Consider the following 15,849-nt stretch of genomic DNA (forward strand, 5'->3'; position numbering starts at 1 on the left):
GAGGGCTGTGATGTGTCAGGGCTGGGGGACCTGGGGGCTCTGGCGGCCTCCCCTCCACAGACACCATGTGGGGGGGCAGTCTGGGGAACACAGGCCAGGGAGCGTCATTTACAAGGTCACCACGAAGGGGCCATCCAAGCTGCCCTTTGGGGTCATCCCAATCACAGTCCCTGGGCAGTATTAGACTCCAAGGATCTAAACCCTTCGAAATTTGTAGGCCTCCTGGTCTCAACCTGCCTCTAGTCTGGACAGTTTCTTTTTTCTTTTTTTTTTTTTTTTAAAGATTTTATTTATTTATTTGAGACAGAGAGAATGAGAGAGAGAGCACATGAGAGGGGGGAGGGTCAGAGGGAGAAGCAGACTCCCCGCCGAGCAGGGAGCCCGATGCGGGACTCGATCCCGGGACTCCAGGATCATGACCTGAGCCGAAGGCAGTCGCTTAACCAACTGAGCCACCCAGGCGCCCCAGGACAGTTTCTGAATATATCAGGATGCACTGAGAAAAGTCTTAAGGGTTTATGAGGACTATTTTCTACTGGCAAGAATGCCCCTGAGCCAGACAAGGCTCAGCTGTTGCCCCTGATCTGGCAGGCAAGGCGAGCCCTCACCTGGGCCCCGCTCACCAGCTCCCCTGGCCGGGGCTACTCCTTTTGAAAGGAAAGCATCTGCCATTGGTTGGGGAGCTCGGGTGTCTCAAAAAGTTCCAAAGGTGAAACAGAAAACTTCCCCAGTGCGATTTTCCTATTTGATCTTTTGTCTCATGTGTTCCCCTTGGGGATGAGCAAGAAATACTTGTCTGAATAATTCATAGGCCCCGGGGTAGAAACACGCTGCTTCTTTTCAATAAAAAGGCTGGGTACACGGCGTTGATTATACCTCTTCTGCGATGCTCTAGCAAAAGCACAGAGATCTGAAAAGCTCTTTACAAATCCCTCTTACAATAGAGAGACAAAAAATTAAAAGCCATGTAATATTTTTAATCAAATACACTAATGTTTGGATAATATGTAAAATTATTTATAAAGCTGTACTGAGCTACAAAATGCTCAATAAAGGGAAGGTGAAAAAATCAAGTAGCTGTAATTATGATAAGGTCTGACTTATTTTTAAAACTGGAAACCAGTAGTCACTTTTGAAAGTGCTGAGCCCCTCGTACATTCTGCCCTATTACTATGAGAAATGGCAAGAGAATGAAGGCTTTGGGATCCTTCTGAGAACATCTGACTTCTTAAGTACAAAACATTACCCTCCTAGCGCTGGATGAGACTCACAGCCCCTCGAGCTGCTTGTTTTCATTTTACAGAAAGGAAACTGAGTGCAGACAGCTTAGGGTCTTTTTCCCCAAGGTTCAAGAGCCAGTGACTGATGGCGCAGGGTCTGTTCCCAGACTCCCTGTCCAGTGCTCGCTCTTCGAATCCCACACTAACCCCTGATTACGGACACCGGGCTCCCAAGGGCTGCGGACACGAAGGCCACCTCAGCTCACTCTAAGGCTCCCTCTTCCTGTGGTTCATTAAATCAGAGATACCCTATCCCTGAGTACGAAGCACAAATCCCGAACCTCAGCCTGGCACGCAGGGGCAGAGAGGCAGAGGGCTTTTTAGCAGCAACTCAGACTTTGGTAACTTTTGAGTTTCGATTCAGACCCTCCCAAGAAGGTAACAGGAGACCGCCGGCTTTGTGGGGCAGCTGCTCGATACATGTGCCAAACTCCGTCAGTGCAACGCCGAGAACGCTGCAGGGCGATCAGGTCAGGTGACCCCCACCTGCCCGAAGCCGAGGCGGAGGGAGAGCTGACTCCAGGCCAGGCAGGGAGGGGGGCAGCAGGGCAGCCCCAGGCTTCTGGCCTGGGCATCTGGGAGGGCGCAGGTGCATTTCTGGGGAGCCACTGCCCCCATTCGCAGGGTGGAAACTAGGCGACTTGCCTCCTCTAAGACGCCCCTACTAGCCGGCAGCCTCGGAGACAAGCTGGAGTCTCCCTGGCGTGTGGACACCCCCCGAGGAGGCTGCTACAAGCAAGGCCCAGGGGACCAGTGACTCCCACCGCCCCTTGCGCAGAACAGGACCACTGGGTACGGCGGCTAAGAGTGAGCACTGCCAACTCCCACGGGCTCCATCTGCATAAACCACACGGGAATGGTGCTGCTGGCCCCATGCAACTCGACAGCCTGGCAGGCTAAGTGCATGGGCCTTCGAAGAGGAAGGGGGTTTAGGGGTCACGAGCTACCTGCTGCTTCCAAGGGGAGCCCCAATCCAGGAGTGGGGTCCTAGCCTGGCTCTGAGACTCACCAGTCGCTGCATGCTCTTCACGTGCGTGGGACTGATGGATAAGGCTTCTTCGTACCACCGCCGGGCTTCATCGAGGTTTCCCCGGAGCTCAGCAACCTGTCCGCGCATGTACAGGACGTTGTGGGACATCGGGAAGAGGTTGGCAGCTTCCTGAGTACAGGCTGTGGCTTCTGCAGGCTTCCCGATGCCAATGTAGACTTCAGCTGTGGGGAGAGAGCAGAAGGCAGATGCTTTCCTGGTTCACTGCCCTTCACGGGCCCTGCGAACGGCTGTGACTCTGGCTGGGGACATTTACAGCCCCCCCATGGGAGTCTGGCAGGAGCGCATCTGGAACACGCAGGGCCCAGAGCCAGCCAATGCCCCAGGCTGAGTGGACCCGCCCACTGTGACACAGGGACTCCAGTCGTTCCTGCTGTAGGGCCTCGGAGGGCACACATGTCACCATCCGCCAGAGGGGAGGTAGGCCTGCCTGGCCCTGTCCCTCTCTGAGGACACCCACGCTCAGGGCCCACCCTGGTATCCGGGGCACCTGCCCTCAGCCCTGACAACCGTAAAACCGTAAAGAAGGGGCTGGGATGGGCCCAAGGACAAGTAAGCCAGAGGCACACAGCCCTTCGAGGGCACCAGCCTGTTCTCCTGATGCAAGAAAGTGTACCATGGAGCAGTCCGCGGCTTCCATGTTTACCGGCAGGAGATAAAATGGTTGCTCCATCACTCCTGCCCTCCAACCAGGCAGGGTTACTGCGCCCCGGAGACTATGAACCATTCAACATTGACACAGCCCTCTGAAAACCAAGCTGTCGCTTTCCAAAAAAGCAGGAAAGTGACCTTTCCTCCACTCGCAGGCCTCCGCTCTCTCCCGTGGAGTCCTGAGTTGCGTGGCAGCCCCTGCCTCCCGAAGAGGAGGGATGCTCAGGTGTCACGGGCCTGGCGCTTGGGCCTGTGCTCAGAGTGCTGGGCCCGCGTCTTCAAGGACATCGGACCCCTCTCCTCTTTCCTTGGCCGGATCTGTCAAGACTACTGCCCGAGTCCTCCTCAGGTGGTTGCTGTGCTCTGGGCCCATCGACCCCTTCTCCGTCCCGCGCAGCCCCTGGCTTGTCGGTTCCTGCCTGGACTACTGGCCCTCTGCCTCTGGCACCTACACCTCCAAGTTCCACCCAGAGTAATATTTTATGTATAATATAATGCAGGCCAAAATAGAAACGGTAGGACAACACAATACAAAAGAAATAGAAAAGTTTACTATTTTCCTTGGCAGCACCTCACGAGTTGCCGTCTGGAGGCCACTTTGGAACTGCCTTGACTAGGCCAGGGCCTCCTCGGGCCCCTCACCTGCTGCCTGCCACATGGTCTGTCCCACCCAGCCACTGCCAGGTCAGCCTCCTGAGGTAGACTCGTCCTCCCGCCTGCAGAAAAGCGCCGGTTCCTTAAGGCCCCCTGCTTCTGTTCACCCCTCACGCCCTTCAGCCTTCCGTCCAGTGGCCTCCTGGGGAGGCCTCCCCTGACCATCCTACTTAAAGTGCTGTTCCCCACGTCCTCAGCACGACCCTGTTCCTCTCTCTGCTTCCTTGTCCTCCCTAATTCCGACCAACGGGTTCATCTCGTTTATCTCCCGTGCTGGCCGCGGGCCCCCTCTAGAAGGCAAGCCCTAAGCCACATGAGCGTAGGGACCGTGTTTGTGCGGCTCGCTGCTGTGTTCCCAGGGATGAGAAGCGCGCCTGACCCAGTCAGAGCTCAGGAAACAGTTGCTGAATGAATGAATGAATGAACGAACAAATGAATGAACAAATGAATGAACGATAACAGTAACAACAGCTGTAGCTAACGTTCATTCAACACGTGCTTTGCGCCAGGAAGTGCTCTCATGCCTCCCTTCACCTGCACATGAGCCCATGGTACCCAGGTGCACGGGACCACTGCACAGACGAGGAAACAGGTACAGGGAGGCTGAAGAGCTTGTCTCAGGGCCAGCTGGAGGCAGGGCCTGGCTGGAGGCCTGTGGATAGTGGCTCCCCTGTCCCCAAATAACATCCAGCTCCCTCGGCCTGGCATTCGGAGTCCTCGGGGGTGACTGGCTCTCCTGCCCTCACGAGCCTGTGTCCCTCCTGCTCCCCGACACCCCAGGCTCTGCCCTGGGGAGCCAGTGCAGTTTCCACACAGGCTTTGGGTCTCTTGCCTCTTCCGGTGGTGCCAGGACGCCCCAGCCTCCCTCCAGGCCTGCTCCGCAGCCGCCGTCCCCGGCAGCCATCTCTGACCCACGCTTCCCCTCAGAGGGGAGCCCAGCCTCGGCGCTCTCTGATGGCCGTGGCCCTACATGTGCTTTCCTGAGGGATCTGGGGTCCACACCTGGACAGCAAGCTTTCTATCTCCCCGCCTCCAGCTTCGAGTCCTGAGGCTGTGGCAAGGGCAGGTGTGTATCACATGGCTGTGGAGTGTTAATGCTGCTCATTTTTTTCACCTCAACCCTCCTGGGTGGCCCCTCTCCGGAAGCACCCTCTCCTTCCTGGTGATCATGTTCCCCAATGACTGCCTCCTCAGGCTAGGAGAGAGCCCTGGAGAACTCGGGTCCCGCGCCTGCCGGCTGTTCTTCCAGCCCGTGGGTCCCCTCCTCGACAGGGGGATCCAGCCTCGCCCAGAGATGACGGGCTGGCCCAGGGACCCGTGGAGGGGAGCCCCCCAGGGCCCCCCGGACAGGGAAACGGGCCACTCAAATCCAGCCAAGCCCCACCAGCGATACTGGCTCGTCGTGCCTCCTGTCCTGCAAGGTCCCGCCCCCCAGGTGTTTACTGGGCACCTGTGACACACGGGGACCCTGCAGGAACAGGGCGACACGGATCTGTCCTTCGGTTTGGGCCCTGGCAGAAGCCTGCCCCTCCCGGGAGATGAACACCCTCCTGACGCCACGGCGGGGCCGTCTGCTTCCGTCATGCTGTTCCCAGCCCGCTGGCCAGCCGGCGGCGCGCCCGCTGCGGTTTTGGGTTACCCGAGCGTGCCAGGGACTCGGGAGAGCTGTACAGAATGTTCCTCCCACTGGACACTTGGCTCCTGACTTGCTCCCGTTTTGAGGGTGGGTTTATGGATTTCCACGGTCCCCAGGGCCTGCAGCCGACGGGGTGGGTGACCCCCTGGGCCTCTGCTGTCTAACTCACTATGGAAGAAGGACCAACTTGGGAGTGGGGACCAAATGCTTCTAGAATTTTTATAACAAGATCACGGGGGCGGGGGGGCTTAAGCACTGGCGTGGCAATGTGCCCGTCAGTCCTGTTCTAGGAGGGTCCTCTGTGGGACCACGCGTCTCAGCGAGCACCAGCCACGAGTCTGATATTGCTGCTTCCTTCCTGAGGAATCGATCAGAAAAGACAGGCACTCCGCTGAGTCACGATCATGCAAGTAGCAGCAAGAATCCAGGCCTCCAAGGACTTGTTTTCAGTGGCGCAGAAGTTATAGGAGGAGACCTGTATCGCTGGTAAAGCCGTGCTCCTGATGCAGGGAGGAGGGCAGACAGGTGCAGGGCCTGGCTTCTCCTCCATGTGTCCGTTTGATGCTCAAACACGGCACCATGTGATGTGGTGATTTTCAAACCACCTTCCCCAGGGGAGCCTCTACTTCCAAAGGCCTCTTAAGAGTGGCAGCTTGCCTCCCTCTTGGTTTGGTCCCCCGTCCCAGCCTCTGGGGCACCCCTGGGGACCCCCAGGGCTCTAGGGTGCCCAATTTGTAAGCCAGTGTCCTGAGAACATGGAGGGTTGGGTGCCTGCACCTGAGCCGTGTGTGAGGCCTTGGGCAAGGCAGGGCCTGTTCACCTGTCCACCGGGGCCCGATGTCGGCCCGCAGCTCCCCCGGGATAGTGGTGAGGATCGACCGAGGTGGTGCAAGCCAAGCCCAGAGGTAGGTGAAACTGCCGAGGATGGCACTTAGTGGAGCCCTGCCGCCTCCCAGATGGCAGGGACGAGACCGAGGTGCGGGGAGGTAAAACCACTTGGCAGAGCCTGCAGCTCTTTGGGCTGATGGATGTATTTGGAGGTGCAGGGCCAGCCTCCCATTTTACCATGGCTCCTTTGAGATGAGGCTTAGAATAGTCACTCCCTCTTTATGAGGAAATCACATCTTCCCGGGGCACAGAGTCTTAGGCTCCAGGAATAAAACCTTAGTGGTGGGATTCCTGACATCAGTCGAATCATTTGGGGTGCGGTTGAAGAGGACAAGGGAAGGATTATAGAGGCCTCCCAGCATCCCTGAAATCCCCAGAGGGATCTTCTCGCCGAGGCGACACATCTGTCTCTCTAAAATGCAACGAGTCCATGGAGATATTTACTCCGAGCTTATGCTGCGTGGGAAGCCCTCCTTCTTGGGGGTACACAGCCCAAACAAGGCTCAACACTTTCCCAGAGGAGGGGCTCATGAATGTCTATCCCCAATCCCACAGGGCTGCAGCTCCCACCTCTGTGTTCCCATGGGCCTTCCATAAGCTCTGTCATCCTCTGGATCACATCACCTTTGTTAGGGGACCCCCACCTTTGCTTCTTGTCTCTCTCAGGGGCTCATCTGCCACAGCCAGGCCCCTGGCCCCTCTGCAGCCCACCCCCAGGTCCCACCTGATTGGTGCATTTGGGAGAGGGGCTGGGGCTGGCTGGGGCTGGCTGACGGCGGCGGGGGCTGGGGGGTGGGGGCTTCAGAGCCCTCTCTGTCCCAGGCCTTGTCTCTTATTAGACGCCTGCATTCTTGGCTCGCTCTTGAAGGTACATCACTGGGTACTGCCTCTGCAATGGGGAGGCCAGCAGTCTGGGATGGGCGAATCTACCTTGGCCAAGCCACATTCTCTGATTCAACCACCCTAGTAACTGAGCCTGTCAGTTTGAGCTCCGCTTTCCAGAACTCAGGAGCTAACGAGTATTGTTCATACTTCCCTAAAGCCTCCAGAAGATGACCGGCATTGTCTTCTCCCTCTAAACTATGAGCAACTCCCAGCCACAGCCATCTCCGCCTTCCTCAGCACAGGCTCTGGCCTTTAGCAGGTGTTTAAGCCCGGGGTCTGTGGATTAGAGAGTGCTCAGTGAGGGCCGCAGGAGGACCATTTCTGCGGCGCAGGCCCATGAAGAAAGTCGAGGGCCAGGGAAGCAACAGCAGTTTCCCTGACCCTTCACCGGAGGCTAAATTCAACTTAAAAAAATAAGTGAACAAAGGGCCTTGTGAGCTTCTGAAGAGATGTAACAGCCTGTACCAAAGAGAGAGCAAGACGGAGTGAGGCTGGCTCCAGGAACTCAGAGCCCATCGGTCCCCACAAGAACGCAACTGGGTGCTGCAGGGTGGCCTCCGAGAGGTCACTCTTTAAAGAGGTCACGGGAACAGATTCTGGGCTGGTTGCCGGGGCTGCCCGGGGCCATGGACACTTTCTACCTTTCTGAGAGCTCACCCTAAGCTCTGTCTTCTTTGGAATCCCTTGGGTTGTCCTTGTCATTCCGTTGCTGTGACAAATGTTGGAAATAAAATGCCCCTCTCCTCTTGCAAACCTTCAATGGTTCCCAACTGCAGGGGAATGTAACCCAAATATTTTTGCTTAGCGTTCAAAATTAGAGCCCTGCTACCTTCCCACCCCCCACGCCCCATGTTCAGTTCCTGATCTTCCTCCACACCTGTTGGTGCTGTTCCTTTCGCCCCAAATGCCTCCCCTGAATGGCCATCCGCGAAGACCCTCACTCCTCGCTCTAGGCCCCAGCACACCCGCCCCTGCACGCCCCTGGGGAAGCCATCGCTCCCACTCCCGTCCTTCCAATGGCCTGCATGCGCTCTGCGAAGTGTTCACCCCAGTCCACCCTGCCCTGCATGACCTCGTGTGTGGCAGCTTCCCCGCCAGAGGCCGTGCTCCTGGACGGCCCAGCTGTGTCTGCTCTGCCTTTTCCCTGCATCATGCCTTGTGCAGAGGGCCTTCTGAAATCATTGGCTGAACCATCTCAGGGCGCTATCTGAAAGGGCTAAGCTCTGCTGTGTAGGCCTGAGGACTGTTTCTTCCTCAAGGGGAAGAGGTGTTCCTGATTGGGGAAGCCAGTGCTGGATGCCCCACAGTCCCACACAAGTCCGGTTTCCTCGTTCACTCATTCTTCTAATACTTGTCAAGCACCCACTCCATGCCAGCTGCAAGGTTGAGAAGTGGCTCCCAACGTGCCTGTCCTGGGCTCAGGACTGTGCACTGTGCAAAGGTGCTGGGCAGAGTGGGGCTGAAACTGAGTCTGGACTCTGCTGACAGGCTGTGTGCCTGGTGCAGGGCTGCGCTTGCCCAGAGGGAGGCAAAGGGGCTTCTCACACAGGTGAGAACTAGCCTTCAGCTAGTTAAGCCTGCTCCCCGGGGGTTGGTCTACCCAGAGGGGACACCTATTTTGAAGCTCATACAAAGGAGTGGCAGTAAATGCTAGAGGCAGCCTGAGGGCTGTACCCATACGGGAGCTGTCAGATCTTCCATTCCACCTGAGGTCTGGCAGACAGGGATGAAGGAAAAGACCCGTGTGCTCCCCAGTCTTACAGGTGAGGCCTGCAGGCAGGCAGGGAGCGAGGCCAGCAGACTCCCTGAATCTTTAAAACCATTTCCTTTACCCCAAACCCTGTTTCCCTAACTTGTGCTTGGAAAACAAACCTTAGCAGCTTGGTTCTGGGATAGCCCCTGCCCATGGGGGTGCTGAGGAGTCCCCAGGGTGAGCACAGGGTACCTTCCAGAAGCAGCAGGTCCTCCCAGAGCACACCGCCCATGTGCTTTCATGAATTCACTCTCATATAAAAATCAGCATGAGGGCCTGGATGAGCTGCCTTCATCCTTCTAAGTCAGGAAGGCCTAGGGGAGGGGGCTGCATCCTTATCAGCTCTGTCTAGAACTCTTTACTTTTTCTTTGTGTGGGGAAGGTCGGAAGTGACAGAAGGCAGTGGTTTTGTTTGCATGTGAGCTTCTCTGGCCCAGGCCCCAAGCTGGGCCCTTTGTCCCCGTGATGAACACAGCCCAGGTCCTTTCCTCAATGAAGGCCTGGCCAAACACCTCTGTCAGGATCTTGGCTGCGCGATTGACACTTATTTCTGAGTTTCCGAGTGGTGGCGTCCACCTGTCCAGAGGGACGCCTTCCCCAGGGGCTTGGTGGGGTGGTGGGGCTAGCTTCCTATCCTCTAGCTGCATTTGGGAGACACTTGATCCCCTCCAGGCCCTGGCCCAGCTGTTCTCCTGATGCCTCAATCCTTCCCCATAAGCCCTCCACCCCTTTGGCTGACCTTGACTCTTCATTCAAAGGGAAAAGAGAAGCCAGCAGAACAGACATTGAGCCTCTTCTTGCCGCCGAATTGACAAGCGAATTGTTGTCCTCTGTGCCCATCCATTCTGCTCCCCTTCGGCTGTAACTGAGGTCAATCCGTCTGCCTGTGCCCTGGACCCCAGCACTCTCCTGCTCTCCTCAGGGATTCACACCTTCACATATCCTCTCTCTCTCTTTGGGACGAGGAGGATCTCAGTTCGGATGTGATCGGCCCAGCGGCCATCAACATGCTTCTGTGTCAGCCAGTGAAGCCCCAGCTACCCCTCATTTCTCCCCTCTGCTGCACAGGGGTCCTTCCTGTGAGGACTACGCACCCCCTGCCTTGTCTTCCTCACCTGCCAGCGCCCTGTAGCCACATCGGTATGCTCCATCCCCAGTACGTCCCCACAGCCTCACTGTCACGGCCACCAACAACTCCCAGGTGCCAGGTCCAACGAGGGCTTTTGTCTGCGCCCATTCGACCTCCCAGCAGCACTTCCTACCAGCCACGTCCTCCTTAATAACAGTGATTTTTACGAATTATCAAGTGCTTGCTACCCACTGAGCACTCCGAATGCCTTACCTGGTGTAACCGTCACAACTGCCCTCATTTCACTGGGGAGCAAACCAGGGCTCACAGGGAGGAGCGAGAACCTGCCCTGCTCACACTGCTGGGCCAAGGTGACACGCGGATTTGCACAAGTCTGACTGTGCCACACACAGGGGAAGGAAACCCCTCTGGCTCCCACAACGCCCCTCTCCTGTTTCCCTCCTGCCTGACTACCCCCTTTCCCTCACTTTGGCTTTCCCCCATCCTGCCCAAATTTTAAATGTGGAAGGGGCTCGGTCCTGGTCCTTTCCCTTCTCCGGGGACATTCTCCTCCTAGGCCTTCTCATCATACCCCTGGGCATTAAATCCTTCCTCCCCAGTGTCTGTTTCTAGCCCAAATCTGAAACGAGGCTGGACTATCCAGCTGCCTGCTTGCTGTCTTCACTCGCATGTCCGCGGGCACCGGACACTTCCAAGTTCAAACACGACTCTGGCTTCCCTTCCTCCCCGACTCCAACACGTTGGTCCCTCCCCACCCGCTTCCCTTTGCAGCAACGGAGTCACCAGCGGCTCACAATGACTCAGGCCCCGAACACAGGATTCTTCCCCACGCCCCCAACATCGCACCCACGGGGAGTCCGGTTCCAGCTCCACAGTGCATCTCAGAGCCCACTTCCCTCCGCCTCCGACACCGAGCTGCCCCCAGACTCCGCTCTTTCTGTTTCCACTTTTGCCGCTTCCATTCCATTCTCTACGTTTAGCCAAAGTGGTCTTTTCAAAACCTGTCTGACCCTTTTACTCTCCTGCTGGAAGTTCATCAGTGGCTTTTTAATGCTTTTAGGATTAAGTTAAAGACCTGAGCATGGCTACCAGGGGCCCTGTCATTTCTCCAACACTCTCTAGCACGGTCTGCAGGCCTCCCCACCACGGTCCCGACCACCGCCGATCCCTCCTCAGGCCTCCGCCCCCCATGCTCAGACCCCCGCTCCCCCCCCCCACCCCCGCTCCGGGCCGGGGAGGAGGAGGAGGAGGACCTCTGGCACCAGTTCCCCCAGGGGACCACGCTTCCCCTTCATGGCACGTGGCACCATGAGAATGAAGTGCTTCTTCTAATTGCTTTGTTTCACACCTGTAAACTCCATCAAGGCAGATGACCCCTGACTCTTGAGCCTCGCTCCCATGGTGGCTCATAAACAACGTGCTCGAAGACACTCTGCTGACCGCCCGAGTGCCCACCCTGGGTTACAGCTGGGGTGCCGGGGCCACATTGGCTGGCTCTGAGTCTGGCTCCTCCACTTATTAGCCATGTCATATTACGCAAGAGACTTGACAGCTATGTGTATCAGTTTCTTCATCTGTAAAGTGGGGTAGATAACGTATTAATACCTCACAGGGCCAAAACAAATTAAGACATCTAAAGTCCTTGGAAAAAAGTCTGACATATGGACGGTGCTCGATAAAGGTGCAGACCATTAATCAACCCCCCCCAGGGCAGGAGCAGGGGGGTTTTGCTTAATCTAGATCGGCCCTGAATGAGGCAGGGCTGACCTCCGGGGAACTGAGAGTTCCCTCCTACAGGGGCTCCCTGTGCAGTGACCCACGCACCATCTGTCTGGGTGCGGCCTTCATCTCTTCTGGGGGCCTGGCCACAGGATGACCCCTCCACCCTGCTGATGCGGCCTCTGGGAGGCTGGGAGGAGCCTGGGAGGGGGGAGGGGGGGAATGGGAGAGACCGGGCCAGGGCCAGGGCCAGGGAATTCGTGAGAGTATCATGGCTTTAAATTTGTAGCAGAAATCAGAAAATCTGATTTTGCACATCTAAGAATAGCCGTTGGTTTCAACTGTGAGAGTGCCAAAGTGAAAGCTATAATCATTAGTACGTAACAAGCAGAAATTAACCACCTACCGCAAAGTCATTTTTAGCTGCCATCCCAATGTGGAAATTAAAAGATGGGCACCAAAAAGCTGCCTGGCTTGGCAAAGGCTCTGGTTCAACCCGGAATATCTGTGAATGTCTGACTCTCCGATGGCCAACCATGAGGTCTGCATCCTAAGGAAGTTGTATGGCTCCTAGGGAGATGGGTTTTGTACTACAATAAACATCAAATGTTCTAAGGCAGCCCCCCGACTCTGACTCCTTCCCCAGTAAGACCCCAGAGGCACTTATTTCTATCTGGCCTGGGTTTCCCTCCTGCAAAATGGAGGAGATAACCCCTTCTGACCTTCTTTATAAGACGGTGTATATACCAATGGCCCCAGAAGTTACTTGGAATTTCAGGAAAAGAGACCGTAAAAATAGGTAAATGTCATGTGAAGCCCAGATGCCATAAAGAAAAGATTGATAAATGTATTTTTTAAAGACCGGCCAAAAAAAAAAAAAGAGACAAAACCACTAACAAAATAAAAACAGAAGAAAATATTTATAGCTCATTCACAGACACAAGGCAAATTTCTTTGGCACATAATAAATGCTTACAAATAAAAAAGGAAAGCTCAGTGTCTAAGAAGATAAATGAGCAGAAGCCATGAACAGACAATTGAAATACCATTTTTCACTGATCAGACTGGCAGAGATCTAGGAGTCTGCGAATCCGCTGTGTGGACAAGGATGTAAGAAAATGGGCATTCGCACATTGTTGGCTGGGCTGTAAACTGGTACTATTCTATGGAAGCCAATGTGACAAAATTTATCACAATTAAAGAGAACACACCCTTTGATCCATCAATTCCATTTTTAGGAATTTATCTTATATGCAATATATAGAAGGATACTTACTGATACATTGTCTGTAATGGCAAAATATTAGAAATAATCTAAATGTCAGTCAATGGAGTACTGGTTAAATTATGGTAAATTCATACAATGGATTTATACTATGCGGCCGGCAAAAACTCTGAGTCAGCGTTAGGTACGCCGACAAGCAATGATCACCCAGTGTGTGTGATAGATAGCAGGGGTTGCTGGGGGTGACGGTGGCTGAGGCTCAGGGGCAGGATGGAGACTTTTCACTCTGATCCTTTGTACCCTTTCAATTGTGTACCATATGCAGGTACTACTATTTATTCAAAAATAACTTAAATACAACTGTTACATAGGTCCCAACAAACTAAGGAACAAAACAGACACATCCCATGCTGGTCAGCCACCAGGTGTCCTGGTGAAGAGCCCGAGACACTGGAGCCAGAAGCATCCAGGATAGGAGGAGGAGGCACAGAGGGAAGGGTGTGCCCAGGGAGCGGGGCCCACCACTCAGGAATGGGGGGGCCTTGTGTGTCAAACATCATTCGTCTTTCTGGATCCGTGCTCCCTGCTGGGCCACTGGCCCACTCCCTCACAGAGCGGCCGGAGGGTCAACGTCCAGTTCATGATCTCTTTGCCATTCAAATGGACATACCAGTGGCCCAGGGGCCTGCTCATAAAACGGGCTGGAAGTCAAAGGTGGTCTCAGGGTGACGTCACCTGCAAGCCTCAAATCTGGGGCCACCTCACCATGGGCTCTTGTCATGAGCTCCCACTAGACTCAGCTCACCAGGGAAAACAACCAAGAGAGAAGAGACGCACGAATGCCACGAAACACCATGGCCTGGGGTGTTAGGCCTTGATCTTTGGAAGTTTCTTCCAAAGCTTGCAAAATTTACAGAATCTGGCCATCCTGCTAGATCTAGTGATGGAACCCTAAATTGTCCAAAAGTCGGGGGCGGGGGGGTCACTGTTATTTTGCCCCTTGGAGCATCAGAGCTCAAACCACAGGTGGCAAAACCTTACAGTCCAGGGGACGCTGTCTGTTTTCTGAGTTCGTTCTGAATTTACCTCTTCAAAGACCATATGAGTATGTGATACGATTCTAAATCTTGACTTAAACCAAGTCATTGCTTTGAAGGAGTCCATATGGTACAGATCCTCTACAGATTCTAATTTACTCAGTTCCTTCGTATAACAAAAGTACCCTGCGTTTTCTGTCCAGAGTTTATAAGGCAGGTTTGGTGTTCGTTTTCCATAGTTCAATCCCACCAACGTATAGAAGGTTAAAAGCCACGCCCACTAACTAACAACGAGAGCTTTATTCTGTGCTACAGGCTATGCCAGGGAGAAGTGGGTATCACACGATTATGTCCAAATTCAAGGAAAGCTCCAAACTGCATCCTAGCTCTCCAGTTCTTCAGTGTCCTAATCAGCGGTTACAAAATTTCCTCCCAAGAGTCATGGGGGAAACACACAAAGGAACAGAGCCTGGATAACTGAATAAGGGGCAGCAAGCCAGCAGGAGAAACTGTCCTGGAACTTAGTGACCCTCACTCAGGTCACTGACTTTTCCAAAAACAGGGGAAGAGGAGCAATGCCTTTGAGGTTAAGGAAGTTCATTCCAGCCTCGAAGGACTGCCTTCAGCCCTGCTGGGTTTTTTTTTTTTTTTTTAAGACGTTGGCCCTTCAAAATCTTGATTTCAGTTCCAACTGGAAAGACCCCTTGGCCCCTGACACTGGCCCTGCAGGGTCAGCCGGTCTCTCCTGGCCCAGACGCTGCAGCCTTCTCAGGCTTCTCTCTGTGTTCTCTGCAGTCACTGCTCGTGAGGGCGACCGAACGGGACAGGCGCCAGGCCCTCGAGCAGGGACTGAGCTTGTCTGCGGCGGCGCAGGGCATGGACGGCAGGGCATTCCCGCTGTCCCCGCGCCCCAGCTCATCCGGGACCCAGCGAGAGGCCACATGCCGGCAAGTGTCTGCGCCGGAAGAACAATCGGCACATTCATGAATCATCCCTCTTTTATGCTTCTGCTTAGAAGAATGTCATTTGTTAATTTATGGCTTCATTAAAGATGCCAACACAGAGGAGGCTGGCTGAGCGGGGCTCGGTGACACGCCAAAGCCAGGTAAACCCGACCATGTTTTCATACACCAAGGTCTGCCAGTGGTTCCAAACGAGGCTGAACATCACACAGTTAGCTTTGGCAAGAGAAAGGAGTAAATAGATGGTGGCTAACAAGCACTTTCCCCAGCCAAACCTGGGCTTCTACTGTGCACCCTGAGGGTCCGGCCTGGGAAGGCCCAGGTGGCGTCTTGCAGACCCAGTGCTAAAGCTCGAGGAACAGAAGTTACGGATCGTACAGAAACACGCGCACGTCAGTAAATCAGCAGCCACCATTTGCCCTGAGCCTCTGCGCAGTGGGCCGCTCTCCGCCACACTGCCTGCGTGTGGGACGTATTGTGGGCCTTCAGCCCGGCAGCAGCACCACGTGAAGCTGGGGGACGGGCAGTCCTCTCTGCTCCCTGGGCTGGTTTCCAGTTCAGCGGTGCTCCCCGCTCTGCGGGGCAACAGGAGTGCTGGGGGGGGCGGGGCAGGGCAGGGACATCGAAAGCACTGCCCCTTCCCTGGGTTCGATGAAGACCTCTGAGCCATCGACACACGTGTCCCCTCGCCCAGGGACTCTAGAGGTCACTGCCAGGATGCACCAGGCACCGTGCTCGTCAACCCTAGGAGGTGGGGGCTACTACCGCCCCCGCCACAGATGAGGAAGCCAGGCTGAGGTGAAGCGATTAGCTCCTGTCTACACAGCTGGCAGAGTAGGGGACTTCCAGACTTCTGAGGCTGGGACACCCTGCCTTGCTGTCCCTGCAAAGGAAGCCTGGGTGTCTGTCGCTCTCCGGCTCCTGCTGTGGCACAAAGCCCGCATCGCGCCCAGCGACCTCCCCAGGCCCCTCAGACGCCCATCAGATCATCTCCACCCCACGGATGCCTGCTCTGCACCAG

At 55.3% G+C, this 15,849-nt stretch overlaps 1 protein-coding gene across 10 annotated transcripts in view; it reads right to left on the bottom strand.

Moving 5' to 3' along the window:
* TTC7B (tetratricopeptide repeat domain 7B) overlaps positions 1 to 15,849 on the bottom strand; it is a 251,052-nt gene that overhangs the window by 28,156 nt on the left and 207,047 nt on the right. For all 10 annotated transcript variants that reach the window (XM_064571479.1, XM_045901401.3, XM_045901400.3 and 7 more), the window contains one exon: positions 2,290 to 2,492. In XM_064571479.1, the coding sequence (XP_064427549.1) occupies positions 2,290 to 2,492 (203 nt within the window). The remainder of the gene's footprint in view (positions 1 to 2,289; positions 2,493 to 15,849) is intronic.

This window comes from Mirounga angustirostris, unplaced genomic scaffold (assembly GCF_029215605.1).
Source record: "Mirounga angustirostris isolate CCGP_5_RB_7025 unplaced genomic scaffold, mMirAng1.0.hap1 SCAF_9, whole genome shotgun sequence".
NCBI classification, from domain to species: domain Eukaryota; kingdom Metazoa; phylum Chordata; class Mammalia; order Carnivora; family Phocidae; genus Mirounga; species Mirounga angustirostris.